General features: G+C 51.0%; 2 protein-coding genes across 6 annotated transcripts; one reads left to right on the forward strand and one right to left on the reverse strand.

The window, feature by feature from the left end:
• Positions 1-2,918: 2,918 nt before the first annotated feature.
• LOC311531013 (uncharacterized protein) lies at positions 2,919-10,944 on the reverse strand (the record flags this gene model as incomplete). The annotated part of the gene is made up of 4 exons (XM_084648073.1): positions 2,919-5,861; positions 6,972-7,098; positions 10,252-10,386; positions 10,936-10,944. 4 exons carry the CDS (start codon positions 10,942-10,944, stop codon positions 4,576-4,578), a joined length of 1,557 nt encoding a protein of 518 aa, XP_084504199.1. The 3' UTR covers positions 2,919-4,575.
• On the forward strand, positions 10,343-16,818 carry LOC311530922 (zinc finger protein 48-like). Of its 5 annotated transcripts, none has more exons than XM_084647978.1 (3): positions 10,443-10,924; positions 12,081-13,798; positions 13,928-16,818. In XM_084647978.1, exon 3 carries the CDS (start codon positions 14,428-14,430, stop codon positions 15,112-15,114), a length of 687 nt encoding a protein of 228 aa, XP_084504104.1. In that variant the 5' UTR covers positions 10,443-10,924; positions 12,081-13,798; positions 13,928-14,427; the 3' UTR covers positions 15,115-16,818. The 5 variants fall into 5 exon arrangements, with proteins under 5 accessions (XP_084504103.1, XP_084504104.1, XP_084504105.1 ...); XM_084647979.1 differs by having other exon boundaries at positions 12,081-13,190; positions 13,889-16,818; XM_084647980.1 differs by having other exon boundaries at positions 12,081-13,190.
• Positions 16,819-18,500: the final 1,682 nt, after the last annotated feature.

Genomic DNA, 18,500 nt, shown 5'->3' on the forward strand with positions numbered 1-18,500 from the left:
TGTGTGCTGAGATCCGGGTGTCCTTGCCCCTCCAGGGCATGTCCGAGCCCCCTCTCTGCCCTGCATGTGATCCAGCATCTGGGGAAGGCCTGACCCACTGGAGGAGGAGCTGAGAACAGGCATGCTGGAAGCCTGTTTTTTCAATATCCTTCTTAATATGCAGCCACCAGAACTGCATTTACGATCCCAGTCCTCATGGGCGGTGGGTGAATCACGGGTTCGAGGAGGCTAGCCCCCGTCCCGGCCCACCCCTTCTGCCTGAGGCCCTTCCCCTCCCCTGCTGAAGCCCAGAGGCCCCCCACCCTCAGCTGCAGAGCACTGGGCGGCCCCAGCCCCCCCAAGTCCCAGCCCCAGCAGGCTTCCTGGAAGAGGAGCAGCCTGCCTGGGCTAGGGCCAACTAGCAGCAAGGGTGGGAGGGAGCGGCTCGGGGCTGTTTGGGGAGGTACAGCCTTCCCTAGCCTATTATATGCACCGCCCATGCCAGTCCTGGTCTCCCCAATGCTCCCCAGTCACCAGCCCCAGAGCTGAATCAATCAGGGTGCAGGGGCAATGTTTTAAATAAAGGGGTGAAACAGCCCTGCTGCGGGGTGGAGTCCCAGTGCCCATGCAGAGTGCTACTCCAGCTTCACTTACTAGCGAAGCCCTCCAGTAAGTTAGTAGCCACTTCATATGGGGAGAAGACAGCGTTCTAGAGTGAAAGTCTTCTAGAGATCCAGGGAATAGATGCTTCATATGCTGATCCCAATAACTGTACCACTTTAGATACAGTTTGACCAGCCAGTGAGGACCAGTCTGCTACCAACCTGGAATGCTGCTGGTTGTGGAGATCCCCAGACTGTCAAGGGGGGGGTCAGAAGTGCTTTGAAAGGGCTGAGAAGCTGCCATTCTTCTCAAGCTGTGAAGGGTCCAGGTGACTTGAGTCCAGAGCGCCAATGTGCGGGAGGTCAGATTAGATGATCATGATGGTCCCTTCTGACCTTCAAGTCTATGAATCAGTGAGACACACACAGCACATACGAGGCCACACTACAATGACTGAGAAATCATCTCTGCGAGACGATCAGAGGGGACTGTGTTCTGATGTGCGTGCTCGAGAACAGGAAGGTCGATATCATGTGGGAACTTTATCTTTGAATATCTGTAATAGCAACAAAATGGGGACATCTATATACGGAATGCCTGTAGATTTACTGTCCAACTGCTTGTCTTTAAATGATATTCACAGTATTCCAAATCCTATCTACAATGGGTTGTCCCATTTATAATCATTTCTGTGTGCATGGAATGTCTATTTCCCAGGTCACTCTGTGGGACTCTCTCTTCAAAGCCCACTGGGCAATATTACCAGCTACTTAACAGGGTTTTACATACATACAACAGCCCTGAAGTTTAACTCTGTGTCCAGCCTTATGGAAAGAGCTCCGGCCTGGGTTTCACCAGAGAGTGAAGCTGAGGTGCAGGAAGAAAGGGAGCATAATAGAGTTATACGTAATATTGTGTGAGCAACCCCAGACCTCATTATGCCAGTGGGGCCGTTTACCTTTCTGGGTTGGTTTTTATTCCACTTTGTGTGGCCCTGGCTGGCAATGAAGTCATCGCAAACCAGGTAGTACAAACTCTTGCTCAGAGGTGCACTGTATGTTTGTACAAACGATTCAAGGGTACGTCCACACTGCCGGGACTGGCTCAGCTGACGGGGGCTGACAGGGCTCAGGTTGTGGGGCTATAAAATTGCAGTGCAGACGTTCGGGCTGGGGCTGGAGCCCCAGGGGAGAGAGTCTCAGATCTCAGGCTCTGATTCAAGACCAAATGTCTACACAGTTCATTTTAGCCCCGAAGCCCAGGCCTGAGTAAGCTAACCCAGGCTCTGACTCAATGCTGCAGGGTTTTTTTATCTCAGTGTAGATGTAACCCAAGCTGCATCCCCAGCTAGTGTAAATTGGCCGTAGCTCCATTGGAACCTGTGGGGCCAGATCCCCAGCTGGTGAGAATCAGAGGGGAGGATCTGACCCATGGGACTTGCAACACACACACATTTTGCAGGCAGTGCCCAGTTGGGAGCGGGGATGTGAAAATTCACTCCTAACACAGCCCCGCAAGAGGCAGGGATGAATCAGCCAGGCGGAGCTGATCATTCCCACTAAAATCTCCAGCCGGCTGCTCAGGGGGCTAGGACAGTTTAACCAGAGTGAGGGGACATGGATCTCAGTGACTTGGGCTCTGGGTGGAACTTGCTCTGCAGGTTTCTATAGTTAAAGGGCATAGAGGAGGCATTGCTGGGTCCTGCTTGATGAGACGGTGAAAAGTGAGTGTGCAGGGAAGGGGCTCATTAGCTGTTGTCTCCAGGGAGCTGGTGCTCAGATGGAGGATGGCGTAACTTTACAAATGGCCACCATCATAATTTGCTACCTGTCACAGTTATTGACATCTGCTGGGTGTTCTTTTCTGCTACTCTGTGACAACGTGCTGCCCCGCCCGATGTATCAAAATGTGATGGATGGGGGTTGCCTGTCACAATTTCCACAATGTGCTACCATGGAGAAAGCTCTGTTGGCAATTTGGACACAAGGAAAGAAAGGGAGTGTTGTCATTTGGAAAAGCACTTCTAAACAGTTAAAATGCAAGGCTATGCAAACCATAATGTCAGTATTTTTTTTTTCTTTATTAGTCTCATTGCCAGGGGATGCTGTGAAGGCCAAAACTATAACTGGGTTCAAAAAGGAATGAGATCAGTTCCTGGAGAATAGGTCCGTCAATGGCTATTAGCCATGAAGAGCCCGCAGAGTTGGCAGCTCCAGGATGTGACGTCTCTGGTGCTCAGGGTTGGGGAAATAATGCCTCAAAGAAGATTCCCAGACAGCCACCGAGTCCGTTAAAGGCTATTTGTACTCATGACTCAAGACAAAGGACTCTGGGAGTTTGAAAAACTAAATTTGACTTTATTCTTTCCAAGCCAAAAATAAAAGCTAAAATCTCCTCACACCCAGAGCTCAGCTCAGCATGGAGCATTTCAGCCCCAGCCCAAGATGGTGCTGCTCCCGGCTCCCGCGGGCATCAGCTATGGAGCAACGTTGTACAGTGGGCAGAAAAATGCAGAGGATCCATTAGAGACGCTGGGATTCAGTCACAGAAGGAAACACTGTGAGAGCAGAAAAGCCAGGGACTTCGGTTAACAGGAGCCGGAGAACGGTGCGGCATCTCCAATCCCGGCTGAGGGTTTTATCCCCCAGGGACGTCCTTGGCATGCGTGGGGAGAGTGTGGCAGAGAGAGTCTCCATCGTCCCAATAAAGGACACTGTGGAGGGGGTTGCGGTGACTATCTTGGTTCACAGACTCCTCATTGCCCTCCAGTCGCAGTGATGGATGTCAGCTGGCTTCAGGGCTCGCCAGGCCTGTTGATTTCCCTAGTTTCCTTCCTATCTCTGCTCAGTCTTGTCCTCCCAGGAATCACTGATGCACCCAATCACTCCACAAGCAGTGTCATTTGTAGCCCTTTAGGATTCAGGGACGGCTTCACCCAGTGATCACAGGCTATTTCCTTCTCTCTCTCGCTCCTGTGTAGCAAGTTAACAATTCTCAGCCTCAGCTGTCTGGCTCTCCAGAGAAAACCCTGCAGTTTCCCAGCTCTTTATCTTTCATGCTCTCCCTCTCCCAACTGTATCTCCCATCACTGCAGGGATCAGGCAGGAACTTCCTTCCCCATTTCAGTCTCTGCCTCTCAGCCTGCGACTCTCACACTGTCCCCACCGACGTTTATGTTGAGGGTGATGTATAATAATCATTATTCAAACAACACTAAGACCGCATGGCAAAGGGTCGTAAAATGGTACCAATAAAATAAGACAGTGTTCTAGCAAGTGGCCATTTGTCTTATGGCGTCCCCAATAAACCTGCACTACGTCCTGTAAAACAAAAGTAATATCCTACTAGGTGACCAAATGGCCTTCAGGAAATAGAGAACAATCCACAATACAGGGTGGACTTATAAGACACTCTCAGGTTCATAATAATTGACATCCCAGAGCTTGTTTCAGATGATTCAAAATCAGGAGAACAGACTTACCCATGTTCTCCTCTGAACACTCTACACCTGCCCTGTTTGGAGCCTTCTTACCCAGTCACGTTAGTTACAAAAGTTTTAACATCATCCTAATGAAAAGAGAAAACCAAAATTACTGTCTGCAAATAATCGGAGGTTGGTAGGAAAGATACCAGAAGCTGCTTTACCAGTACGTGTACATTGGGATTTAAGCTCAGAACGATCACACAACATTGGGGATTCATTTGAATTTTCCCTCCAGGTCTGTGACACTTAAATCTCCAGCCCTTATGAGTATGACTTAGCATGAATGAAATCAAAGACGTATGTAGGGGAACTGGATTTTTTTTTTTTTTTTAAATAAACTAAGGCCAGTCCTAGTGATGGAACTGAAAGAATTTCTCTCCTGTGTGGAGTCTCCAATGTCAATTCCACTTGAAACATTTTCCAAGTTAAAGATATTTAAGAGGTCTATTTCCTGTATGGATTTCCTGATGCCTGATACAAGCTGACCCCAGCTGAAGCATCTCCAACGTTCAAGATTTCTCTCCTGTGTGGATTCTCTGATGTCGAACATGGGTTGATCTCCGACTGAAACTTTTCCCACAGTCAAGGCATTTATAGGGCTTCTCTCCCGTATGGATTTTGTGATGTTTAATACGGGCAGAGTTATCAATAAACCTTTTCCCACAGTCCAGGCACTTATATGGTCTCTCTCCTGTGTGAGTTCTTTGATGTGAAATCAGATTGGAACTCCAGCTGAATTTTTTCCCGCACTCAAGGCATTTATAGGGTTTCTCTCCTGTGTGAGTTCTCTGATGTGAAATGAGGTATGCACTCTGATTGAAGCTTTTCCCACAGTCTGGACACTTATAGGGTTTATCTCCCGTGTGGGTTCTCTTGTGCCTAGTAAGGTGTGCGCTCCGATTGAATCTTCTCCCACAGTCGAGGCATTTAAAGGGTTTCTCTCCTGTGTGGACTCTCTGATGAATAATAAGGGCAGAACTGTCACTAAATGCTTTCCCACAATCCAGGCATTTGTAGGGTTTCTCTCCCGTGTGGTGCTTCTGATGTCTAACCAGCTGCATGTTCCAATCAAAACTTTCCCCACAGTGCAAGCATTTATAGGGTTTTTCTCCCGTGTGGCTACTCTGATGTGAAATAAGATCTGAGCTCAGAACAAAGCTTTTCCCACAGTCCAGGCATTTATACGGTTTCTCACCCGTGTGGGTTCTCTCATGCCTAATAAGATGTGAGCTCTGAATGAAACCTTTCCCACAGTCAAGACATTTATAAGGTTGCTCACCTGTGTGGGTTCTCTCATGCCTAATAAGATGCGAACCCTGATTGAAACCTTTCCCACAGTCAAGACATTTATAGGGTTTCTCCCCTGTGTGGATCCTCTGATGTGAAATAAGATTTGCGGTCTGATTGAAACCTTTCGCACAGACAAGGCACTTATACGGTTTCTCTCCAGTGTGGATCCTCTGATGGGAAATAAGATGTGACCTCCGCATAAAGCTTTTCCCACACTCAGTGCATGTGTTTTTTCTCTCTTCTGGAGGGATTCTCCGCTGGTCTGTGGTTTCTTTGAGGTCCTCGCAATCTCCACCATGATTTATGGGTTCACACGTTTTCTTCCCTGGGTCGTATCCCAGCAGCCTCTCTGACCTGCGCTGGTTTTTGCAGGTTTTTCCTGGTTTATGATTCTGGTAAAAATTCCCCTCGGATCTTCCCAATACTGTTCCCTGCAGACCCATGTCCTCACCACCTTCCCGCTGTGGATTCTCCTCCTCATTCTCACTCACCATCCCAGCACCCCCTGGAATACAGAGAGAGAATCCAGACAGGAGTCATCCCCCATGCCGGGGAGAAAAGAACGAAAGGGGAACAGCAAAGAGGGGAAAAACAACACAACCACCACTGAGGAGACTGAGAAAGGGAACACTTACTAACCCATCTGTAATTTTTCCTTCTGTGAAGTGGGTCCCTGGTGCGCCAGGATCCATTAGAACTGGGATATTTCTCCTCATCTTCCAAGCATGGAATCTCCTCTGTTTTTTAAGCCCGCCCTCTCACTGTAGTTTCACAGTGTACTGCACCAGGTACCACAATGGTGCCACAGGGTGAAGCCAGAAACAGAGGTTTTAAAAATAAATTTAAAAAAATAATAAAGCCTCCATGCTTGGAAGAAATAACCTAGTTCTAACAGACAACACAGAACATCAGGGACCCACAATGGAGAAATTGGATTCTGCCTCCAGATCCCTTCCAAACACCCCGGGGGTCATAAAGTCCGGGGGCAGGGAGCTGCTGCCAGATCTCAGTCAGTGTGGGTGGTTGACATCTACCCCAAGAATGGAGGTAGTCCCAGGAGGGGAGGGGAAGAGACATGAATGAATATAGATGGGAGAAGACGATGCTTCTGCCAACTCAAAGGATGCAGGATGGAGATGAATTAGGCCTCCCCTTGTGTTTCCGACTCTCCTATCCCACGTCTGGGGGAGTGGAGATCAAAGTCTGTCTTAAACGGGCTGGGGGGACTATGGGGTCATTCTCCTGAAATGGAAGGGTCTGTCTGCACAGCTGCTGGGAGGTGTGATCCCCAGCTTGGTAGATGGACAAACATGAGCATGGAATAACAGCAGTGTGGCCATGGGCTGTGGCTCAGACTAGTCACCTGAGTACAATCCCGCTCTCCCTCTGGGCATGTACTCAGGAGGCTAGCCCAAGCTGCTATCTGCGTGGCTATTTTTAGGCACTAGCCCTAGCAGAACTAGTGCATGTAAATCTACCTGAGCTGGGAATCCCACCTCCCAGATGCTGTGTAGACGTAACCTAAGTGACCAAGGTAGAACCTGAGTAGGAGCCAAACTGGTCATATCACAGACCCCCGCAGCTTCCAGTAACCAACGCAAGAGGACTCCCTTACCCAGCGAGGTCACCATCTCATAGTTCTCCTGCATGACGTCCCTGTAGAGGGCTCTTGGACCGGGGTCCAGCAGAGCCCCCTGCCCCTGGGTGAAATACACAGCCACCTCCTCGAAGGTCACCAGCTCCTGAAACAACAAGCACCAGAGATATAGAATCCCACCCGCACCCTGCTCAGAGCAGCCAGGAGGCTCCATGCGTGGAGAAAGAGAGAGCTCCTTGTCCCTCCCAGCCGATGGAGGAGGGCAGGGGCCTTCCCATTTATCACACACCTGCTAGCCAGAGGCTGATACAGGAGATGGAGCCTCTCAGCAGGGTCCAGGGACAGGAATCCCAACCCCCTCCCTATTCCCAGCAGCTGGGGATGAGGGGACAGGGCATCTCCCCGGGACCTCACCCCTGGGTGGCCCCTTTGTATTTCAGAGCAACCTCTGTCTAGTGGGTTCAGGCTCCAGCACTGAAAGTCCAATCAATTTTCCCAGCCCTGTTGGTTTCTTTCCCGTTCCAGAAATGGGGGAATTTTTATTCCATCCCCCAAAAGGTCCTGTTCTGAACATTATGCCACAAACTGAAGACATCCCAGCAGGCTTGTTCCATCCTGTCACCACCTCCCCGGCCCTGTGTATTTCCTGCTCCAGCCCTTCTAACACAAACCCACCAGCAGCCCCCCTGAAAATCCCCTCTCTGAACGGGTTTCCCATCCCCCAGCAGGATGTGTTGTAGTCACTGGGATCAGGCAGTCCTACCCCAGTGGGGAGCTCCATTTTCAGACAGAGTGAAAATTCTTACACAGTTACAACCACGGATAACAATAAATGTTGCTAGGAAAAGGTACGCAAAGGAGACAGGCTGGGTCAGCCCAAACAGAAAGATCTAAATAGATATTGGAGGAGTGGGCCTGAAACCTCGGTCTCCTAAAATCCAGGTGAGCGCCCTGCCCCAGGGCTGGAGTCAGTCTCACTCCCTCTTACCCGACACATGTGTAACCATTTATACATGGTGGAACAGCTTCAGCGGGAGAGACTGAGACGTACCCTGGAAAACCCCAAAGCCTTTTGTGCCAAACTCCAGGAGAGGGTTCACAGCGGAGAGTGACCAAGTAGAGATAGCCGCCTATATCACTTTGAGGGGTAGGGGCGTATGACCCACCCCTCCCCTCAGCATTTCCTATTGGCTAGCTCAGGCAGCTCCCCAGTCAGCAAGCTGTGTTTTGTGGATCCCATTTTTAGGTGCTTAGCTCTGCCCAGGGAGAATATAGGGAACCTAACTCAGGGCTGTGGATTCCACTCGGAGGCAGGGCATCTGAACAGAAGGTGCTGCTCTGCTGATCTCGTAATGCCTAAATCCCTTGGTACATCTAGCCCTCGGCGATTTCCCCATCAGTATCTGGGAGACACTGGTCCCTTAGCCGAGGGAGGCTCATTAAATATGGAGGAAACACCTTGATTTGCAGATATCAGGGGGAAAGTTTATCATTGGGGAGTTTAATCTCCCACCCACCCAATCCCCATGTGGTGTTACAGATTTTTAAGGCCAGAAGTGGAAGAGACCATTGAATTTAGAAAAACTAGTCTGACCTCCTGTATGATACAATCCATCGCAATTCATCCGGTTACTCCTGCACTGAGTCCAATCACTTGTGTTGGACTAAAACACATGTATCAAGGCATCCAGTGCTGAATTTAAGAGATGGAAAATCCACTGCTTCCCTTGTTAGTTTTTTCAGAAGTTAATCACCCTAATTTTCCATTTGTATTTCTCTGGCTTTCATTTTCAGCCATTCTTTCTCCTTTCACTTTTCTCTGCTAGAATTCAAGAGGGCTTTAGAGTACCTGATAATTTCTTTTTGTAATCAAATCAATGACTCAGGGCAATATTTCTCCTCCCAAATTGAGGAAATCTTATATAATTCAAAAATTAGAGTGCAAACATCAGTTAATTTTGAGGAGATTTTATATCCCTATTTGATAACTGAGAGAGAAAATATGGAAATGATTCACATGTAAGTTAATTAGAAAGGAGAAGTCAATTAATTTTCTTAGTTGTGGGTATTTAGAGAAATAAATTAGCAGATAATATATTAATCTATAAATAAGAGAAATTGAACAAAATTTGAGAGGATTTCATATCAAAATGTGGCAAGTGGAAAAAAGAAAAAAAAATCTGAAAAGTTATAGAGCAATATTTTATTAATGGAGAGTAAAGGGACTAGATTAGTGGTGATTGTATTGCTATATTTATATACAGGCCTGGCAGAATTTCTTTTTCTCTCTCTTTAATTATGTCAATGGATAATATCAATGTTTATTTTAAGGGGTTCCTTTTTATTTTTATTGATTTAAATGTTCACAGTTGCAAAGGAAATTACAGGGTGGGTCAGATAATAATTATTTCATGGCTGTAGATGTTGGGATTAAAAAGTTAAAGCTTTATAACCATTCAAACGCACACTGTCAGCATCACATGTCAAAACATACCAAGTAACTATCCTTAAATCAAACTTTAAGAAGTTCTCAAGCAGCATTTTCCCGACTCTGCCTCTCTGGTCATTTTGATTATTATCCATGGAAATACTTTTTCATCTGTTTGTGTGTATAGGGTGAAAGTGACGTTTACCCTAAAAAAATCTAATTCGTCCAAGCCTATTTATACAGAACAGAAACAGAATCTGAGCAGACTGATCTCACTGTAACCCCCCCACAGGACACCAAGAGCAGGTCATTCAGGCTGCCTGGCACACGTGCGTTAGGAGACAGTGTGAGCGGGTCACACTCGGGGCTCTTCAGGAGAACAGGATCCTGCCCCCTTTCAGAGCAGGTGTCTCTGACGGAGCAAACAGGGCCCCAGCAGCCGTTCAGGGCTGGGGAGATTCACCCACCGCTGGGGCACGAAGGGGCCTGTCTCAGGGGAGGGAGGGGCTCCGAGTTTTGTAACGGGGTTACAATAAATCCCCCCCCCGACTCCATTTCAGTCTCATTTCTCTCCCCTCCCCTCCCCGACAACCCAGCCCCAGGGACACAACAGGGAACCCCCCTGGGGCCCGCCCATGCCCCCCCCCCCCGGCCGCTCTCCCCCCTGCCCGAACCCCCGCGCTGGCCCCGGGCGCAGATCCTGGGCAGCGACTCGCCGCTGGGGCCGCAGCTCCGGTCCCTCCGCCAGGCGCTTCCCAGCCAGGGAGCAGCTTCCCGGGGCGGCGGGAGCTGGGGCTGCGGGGCCGCTTGTGCAGAGTCACTGTCCTGCCCGGCCCCGGCCCCGGCCCTTTCCCCGGGTCCCCCCATCACCTGCGGGCTCCGGCTCGGGGGCTGGTGCGGGCCGAGCCCGGGGCGGAGCGGGGCGTTAGCGCCGGTCTCTCCCCGCACAGACCCCGCCGGGGAGCAGCAGCGGCTCGGCCCGGCCCCCGGCTCGCAATGGAGGAGCTGACCCGGGAAGGTAAACAGAGCCCGAGCGTGGGCAGTGTCTGTAACACAAACCGGGGCCCCCGGACTCTGCGGCTGGGCTCCTGGGGACGGAGGATGCTCAGTCGAGGTCCCCTCCGGCCCTGCACGTGTGTGATGGTCTGAACCCCCCTGGGCGCTGGGCCGGGCTGCCCCAGGCGCAGGGGGCCGCCGAGCAATGGGTCCAGCGCTAGGACCCAGAAGGGAGCTGGGGACGGAAGTGAATTCGCTACAGTAACATTTGGTTGCTGGTGGATTCCAGGTTCCCTTTGCAAGATCCCTTGCAAGAGCCCGGAGCCCGGGCTGCAGCCGGGAGAGGGGAATCTCCAGCCGGGCGCTTCCCGCTGCTCCCCGGGAGCCTCTCCCAGGGCAGAGCCCCCAGCCTGGCCAGCACCCTCCTGCATAGGGAAGACAGATCCACACACACACACACACCAGATCTGGGATCCCCAGCCCTGAGAGGGAGACGCTCCCCACTGAGCAGCCCCTGCTCTCAGACACAGCACACCCTGGAGGGAAGGTAAGAGAGACCTTCCCCATTGCACTCCCCCCACCGAGGGAACAGGGCCTCCGGGTTTCGCTCTGTCTGCAGCAGGGGTGACCCGATCCTCCTGGCTCTGCGGTTAAACTGTCCTAGCCCCCTGAGCAGCTGGCCGGGGATTTTAGTGGGAATGATCAGCTCCGCCGGGCGGATTCATCCCTGCTGCGTCGGGAGTGAATTTTCACATCCCCCCTCCCAGCTAGGGACTGCCTGCAAAATGTGTGTGTGTTGCAAGTCCCATGGGTCAGATCCTCCCCTCTGATTCCCACCAGCTGGGGATCTGGCCCCACGGGTTTAGATGGAACTATGGCCAATTTACACCAGCTGGGGATGTGCTTGAGTTATGTCTACACTGAGTTTAAAAAGCCCTGCACCAATGAGTGTGAGCCTAGGTTAGCTCACTCAGGCCTGGGCTGCAGGGCTAAAATGAGCTGTGTAGAGAGTTGGTCATGGGCTGGAGCCTGAGATCTGAGACACTCCCCCATGGGGCTCCAGCCTCAGCCCCAACGTCTGCACTGCAATTTTATAGCCCCACAACCTGAGCTCTCTGAGGCCCAGCCACCTGAGCCAGGCTTGCCATGTCAGGGGTCTTTTACCGCAGTGTGGACATACCCTTGAATCATTTGTACAAACGTACAGTGCGTCTCTGAGCAAGAGTTTGTCCTACCTGGTTTGGGGCAACTCCATTGTCAGCCAGGGCCACGCAAAGTGGAATAAAAACCAACCCAGAAAGGTAAACGGCCCCACTGGCATAATGAGATCTGGTGTCACTCACACAATATTACGTATAACTCTATTATGCTCCCTTTCTTCCCGCACCTCAGCTTCACTCTCTAGTGAAACCCAGGCCAGAGCTCTTTCCATAAGGCTGGACACAGAGTTAAACTTCAGGGCTGTTGTATGTATGTAAAACCCTGTTAAGTAGCTGGTAATATTGCCCAGTGGGCTTTGAAGAGAGAGTCCCACAGAGTGACCTGGGAAATAGACATTCCATGCACACAGAAATGATTATAAATGGGACAACCCATTATAGATAGGATTTGGAATACTGTGAATATCATTTAAAGACAAGCAGTTGGGCAGTAAATCTGCAGGCGTTCCATATACAGACGTCCCCATTTTGTTGCTATTACAGATATTCAAAGATAAGGTTCCCACATGATATCGACTTTCCTGTTCTTGAGCACGCACATCAGAACACAGTCCCCTCTGATCGTCTCGCAGAGATGATTTCGTCGTATGTGCTGAGTGTGTCTCATTGATTCATAGACTTGAAGGTCAGAAGGGACCATCATGATCATCTAATCTGACCTCCCGCACATTGGCGCTCTGGACTCAAGTCACCTGGACCCTTTACAGCTTGAGAAGAACGGCAGCTTCTCAGCCCTTTCAAAGCACTTCTGACCCCCCTTACAGTCTGGGGATCTCCACAGCCAGCAGCATTCCAGCCTGTGGGTTGGTAACGGACTGGTCCTCCCTGGCTGGTCAAACTGTATCTAAAGTGATACATCGCTGGATCCTGAACCCATTAGCCAGAGGCTGCTGTGGAATATGAAGGGGGCACCCAGCAGTGAGGCCCAGAGGAGAGGCCCTGTCCCCTCACCCCCAGCTGTTGTGGGGGACAAGGAGCTCTCTCTTTCTCCCCACACCTGGCTGCCCTGAGCAGGGTGGGGCTGGGATTCTGCTACTCTTCCCTCCGCCCCCGAGCTTCCATTTTATCGGCCCTCCTCTCCTGTGACTAGTGGGATTGTGGCTGGGGCAGCAGGTGCTGAGCGGGGGACTCTTGTTGTGTCAGATGCCGGTGACCTTCGAGGAGGTGGCGGTGTATTTCACCCAGGGGCAGGGGGCTCTGCATTCTGAGGAAGTTAACAGAATAAATGGCCCAGGCACCCATAGTCTCTCAAAATTCTACATGTGTCAGTTCTGCATCGCTCCTTTTCCTGGACTAGGGGAAATGTCTGGGGCAGGTTCCTCTCCTACTCAAACTCCTGTAGTACCTAAGGCACCTTGTCCTGGAAGCTGAGTGAGAAGTTTCACTTGCTGGAGCAGGAATACCCAGGAGAGCTCACGGACTTTCTGCTCAACCCTAGAAACTGCTGGCAAATTCCGGCGAATCAGAGAATTGCATCTTCTTTAATCCTGTTTTGTCTCACGACTGAGGGTATATTTGGAGCTCATTCTAGATGGGATCCTGATTGGGTCTGAGTGCTAGTTTCTATGCAGAACAGAACAGTGCTTCCTTCAAGTAAGTCTGCCATATGATTACCCGTGCTGCAGTGTATTCTCTTACCCGTCACTAATGGATCATGGAGCCCCAGGTTCCTGCGAGGGAGAAAGATAAAATTTAGTGACCCACACATAGCTTTTCCTTCTCTGCTCTGGGCACCTCCTGCTCTGCGAGACTCCACCCTGGATGTCACCAAATTTTGCATTAAATTCCAGTTGGGAGGGCAAATCACTCACTCCTTGCTTTTCCCATTCCGGAACATTCCTCCAGAGAGATGGAGAAACCTCGGTATTCCCTCACGCTGGGGATCTTGCTTTGCTGGATGTCTTCATTTCCATCTGTTGTAGAATCAGTAGATAAAGCCTCCTGCCTGGAGCTGGGTAACCTTTTGGGAATGTTTATTAATAAGAATGTGGAGTTTGTCCTCTCAGCTTTGGCACTTGGCCGGTGGGAAGCTAGAGATGCGGTTGGGTCTCTGAACAGCTCTGCCTGCTGGGGATAAAGTGTGAATCTAGAGAGCGGTTTTTTAATAAAAGAAGCCTTCGTGCTCGCAGAATGAGGAGGAATAACCTAGGTGGAATGGATCACAGAGCACTCGCTTTAGAGAAGGAAAAAATGATAAATAGGTTAGTAAATTTCCCCTTCCTCAGTTTCCCCAACAGTTATTGTGTTGCCCCTGTTTTTTTCTGTTCCCCTTTCTTTCCTTCTCCCCACAGCGAATGGCTCCTGGCTGGATTCTCTCTGTATCCCAGCAGGTGAGAGGATGGCGAGTGCGAATGAGAAGGAAAATCCACAGCAGGAAAGTCTTGAGCAAATGGAACTACAGGGGATGCTATTGGGAAGAACCGAAGTGACCTATTCCCAGAGTTGTGGCCAGGGAAAAGCCTGTGATAGACAGTGCAGGTCAAAGAGAAACCAACCATGGAAGAAAGTGGTTACATCCATTAATCATGGGGGAGGATGGAAGGATCTTAAGGAAACTACAGCTCAGTTGAGAATGCACATGGGAGAGATTAAAAACACATGCACTGAGTGTGGGAAAAGCTTCCATCGGAAATCACACCTTATTAGACACCAGAGGCTCCACACAGGAGAAAAACCCTATAAATGCCTCGACTGTGGGAAATGTTTTAATCAGAGCTCAAACTTTATTGTGCATCAGAGAATCCATACGGGAGAGAAACCTTACTAATGCACAGTGTGTGGGAAAAAATTTGTCCAGAGCTTGGATCTTACTTCACATCACAGAACCCACATGGGAGACAAACCCTATAAATGCCTCGACTGTGGAAAAAGCTTTAGTCGGAGCTCAGATCTCATTTCACATCAGAGAATCCACACAGAAGAGAGGCGTATCGATGCCCCAACTGTGGGAAAAGGTTTAATGACAGATCTAATCTTATTAGGCGCCAGAGAACCCACACCGGAGAGAGGCCCTTTAAAAGCTTGGACTGTGGGAAACGTTTCTGTCGGCGCTCACAGCTTATCAGACATCAGAGGGGACACAAGAAAGAAATCCTATAAATGCACAGAGTGCGGGAAAAGGTTTATTGACCATTCAAACCTTACTTGGCATCAGCAAACCCACATGGGAGAGACACCCTATAAATGCATCGACTGTGGAAAATGCTTCAATCGGAGCTCAAATCTTATTGTGCATCAGAGGATCCATACAGAAGAGAAACCTTATAAATGCCTCCAGTGTGGGAAAAGTGTCAATCAGAATTCAGCCATTCCTGTGCGTCAGAGAACCCACACCGGAGAAACGCCCTACAAATGCTCGGACTGTGGGAAAGGTTTCAATCAGCGCTCACACCTTACTAAATACCAAAGACTCCACACAGGTGAGAAACCTCAAATGCGGGAAAAGCTTCAGTTTCGACGCAGATGTTCTCAGGCACCACAAATGCAAATAGGGAAGAGACTTCTTAGAGATGTTTAGTGTGGAGAATGCTTCAAGTGGAACTAACATGATATTGGACATCAAAGACTCCTCCACACAGGAGAGAAGTTTTCTCAGTGTCCTGTAAAAATTTTCTCAGTGTCCATAGTAAAAAAACAAACAAACAAACAAACCTATTTCCTCATTCCCACACACATCCAGGGCTTCTGACTCCCAAGGATCCAGGTACCCATCTCTGGGGTGAGGATACAGCCACAGCTGATCCTAAGCTGACAAGCGACCCTCTGGATCTGCCTGGTCTAAGCGACCCCCAGGCAGAGGAGAAGAAGCCCCGATCAGCGTTCTCAGCTCTCCATGCTTAGGAATCCCACTGTGATTCATTTGATCCCAAAGCAGACTCCAGAAGGCTGCAGGTGAGTCACAGACATGAAGGTGGGATGTCTAATCCCTAACACACGGCGATCGTTCTACGTTAAATCAAGGTTTCCATGTGTTGGTAAATTGACTTACTGCCAAGCTCAGATTGCTGGCAGCTGTGCAGATAGGAAGTTTGTTTGTTCGCAATGATGCTAAAACTTTTGTAACTAACACGACCAACTAATGAGGAGGTGCTGAATGAAGCAGGTAATGAGTTCAGCAGAGACAATGAGTAAATCTGTACTCCAGGTCACAGGTAACGCACTCTGGGATTTCACTTTATGTAATCTTGAAAGGATTTTATAGCCCACGCTGTATCATGAGTTTTTTCCTCTCTTTTCTGAAGGTCAAAACTGTGGATACTGGTTTTCTTTCACAGGCTGTACTGTTGATTTTATTGGGGACTACACAAGACCAATGAGCAGTTGCCAAAATAGTCCCTTCTTATTTAGTTTCTACTATGTGCCCACCCTGTTAGTGTTGTTTGAACAATGGTCATTATAAATAATCACCAGCACAAACACTGATGGGCGAGTCTCGCGGGCCGAAAGGCAGCCATCGACACGGGGAAGGAAGTTACCGCCTGACCCCTGCGGTGACGTGAGGTGCAATAAGGAGCATGGGGAATACAGAGCTAGGAAACGGTAGGGTTTGCTCGCGAGAGCCAGACAGCAGAGGCTGAGAACTGTGAACTCGCTGCACCGGGGCATGAGAGAGACAGGAAATGTCCTATGAGCGCTGGGGGGAAGCCATCCCTGAATGCTAAAGGGCAGGAACTAATGCACTGAGGGGAGCAATCGGGAGCGGTGAGGGGCGTCCTTGAGTTCCTGAAGGGCTGAGGCTCAGCAGAGCTGAAGAGGACCCCAGGAAAGTCAACGGGCCTGTCCTGCCCTGACGCCAGGCCAAACCTCATCAGCGAGGCTAGCGGGAGACGAGGAGCCAGGCAGCCCAACTGGTCACCTCCTCCCCATCTACCACTGCGTCCTGGGTGGGGATTGTCCCCCCGCCGCCACTTCCCACACCAGATATAAAAGCTACAGTTGGGACTGGAGATTCTGCAGGAGCGCCAACCACACGTGTTCAAAAACCATGGGTCAGGCTCCCCCAAAATCATGAGATTGGCTTTAAAATCAAGAGATTATGTAAAACTAAGACGTTTGGTAGTCTTTTTATTTGCCGTCTGCTTTCTGAGCCTTCAGGGTAGAGGTCCCCAAACTGTTGGGCATGCCCCCCTAGGGGGGTGTATGGGGTGGGGAGTCCCTCCCTACCCCCAGCTCTGCTCTGATCCCACCCCAGCTGCGATCTCATCTCCTGGCCCCATTAGCACGGCTCCACTCCTGGCCCCGCCCCCAGCCTCGACCCTGGGCATGGTCCCGCTCCCGGCCCCAGAACCACCCCCCAGATGCATCCCCAGCCTCGACCTCCTTACCGCTGTCCACGTCCCATCCCCCCACCCGGAGCCATGGCCCTGCTCTCAGTCCTGGCTCTGGAGAAGTGAGGGCACGCAGATAAGTGTAAGGTGGGGGTGCAACCCCCAAAAGTGGGGACCGCTGCTTTAGGGTGCATTGGGGTCACATTTTGAAGCTTCCTCCGCAGCCTCAAGGGCTGGAAAGTTACTTTTCCTTTAAGAATGGAGGCTGAAATCATCACATCTCCACTTGACTCCAGGAGCTGGGGCTTTAAGAAAAACGAACGACCATGAGGCTGAGAGCTTGGCCCCAGCCAGCACCAAGCTCTCACCTTCCCCCCGGCCTGCCCCAGCCAGGGCCATGAGGAGGGGCGGGGAGGGAGAGCAGCTAATGGCAGCGGGGCCTCAGCCAGGAGGGGCGAGGCCTCAGCCAGTGCAGAAAAAAAGTAGTGAGTGCCCAGTACTCACAGACAGACTCTCCCCCCCAGTCCCGCATCAGCTCTTCCACCTCCCTCCCAGCGCCTCCCGCCTGTCGCGGATCAGCTGTTTCGCCACCTGTAGGAGGCACTGTCCAGGGTGGGGCGGAACGGGGCGGAGCAGGGGCTTGGGGGAAGGGATGGAGTGGGGCCAAGGCCTCGGGCAGAGCGGGGTGTCGAGCGCCCTCCTCCCCCCCGGCAACTCAAAGACAGTGCCTGGGCCACAGACTGGACAATCCTCGGAAATTCGGAGTTCAGGGTCAATTTAAACCCAATGAGGCACAGGAAATGCACAGTGAGGTCAACCAAGCCCCGTGCTGCCCTGGGGTAGGCTCTTCCAACTTCCCAGCTAGGTAAAATTCACTGGGATCCTGCTGCTCGCACTGCCCGGGGTCTAAATCGGGGTAAGCTCGCTGGCGTGGATTCCCCGCTCACTCCCCCCTCGATGAAATCAGAAGTAACCCCACTGGCCGCCACGGGAGCGAGGTGAGAGGCGACGCTGAACAGTGACTCCTTGTGCTGTTTGTGTAACCCCACTGCGATGGGGGCTGCTCCACTCACCGCTCGGTGGTGCCTCCTTGTGGCTCCTCCGGGGGAATTCACTCGGCCACCGGGTCAGATGCTCCTTCCTGCGCGTTCCCCTCACTCGCTCTGCTGCCTCTTGTCTTCCTGCAGCCTGTCGCTCTTTCCTCTTTGTAGTTTAGCCCTCCAGCTAGCTCACATTAAAGATCTCCCCCCTTCTGAGGTACTGCAAGCCCTTTGAGGCAAACTGTCCCAGGTGGACCGCTTCCCCCAGGGCGGGTAGGGGAACCCGCGCCCACCCTCTACACCAGGTTCCAATCCAGAGACCCTCAGCCCAGCAGCTCTGGGCTTTTACTTTCCCAACCCTCATTGCTCCTTCCCTGGACTGCTTCCTACTTTGTCCTTGCAGCTTCTGGCTTTTCCCCCCTGGTATTGGGGGCTACCACTGCAGATTTCCTCCCCCCTGCCTGCCAACTTCCTCTCTTTATAGATCCCGCCCAGCTGCTTCCCCGCAGCTGGGCTTCATCTGCAATTAGGCCCTACCACTCCCTAGGTTTCCTCCAGGTGCAGCCTAAGATTAATTGGCCCTTGTGTGGGATGGA

Source organism: Lepidochelys olivacea (assembly GCF_965140295.1).
Source record: "Lepidochelys olivacea isolate rLepOli2 genome assembly, chromosome: 14".
NCBI classification, from domain to species: Eukaryota; Metazoa; Chordata; order Testudines; family Cheloniidae; genus Lepidochelys; species Lepidochelys olivacea.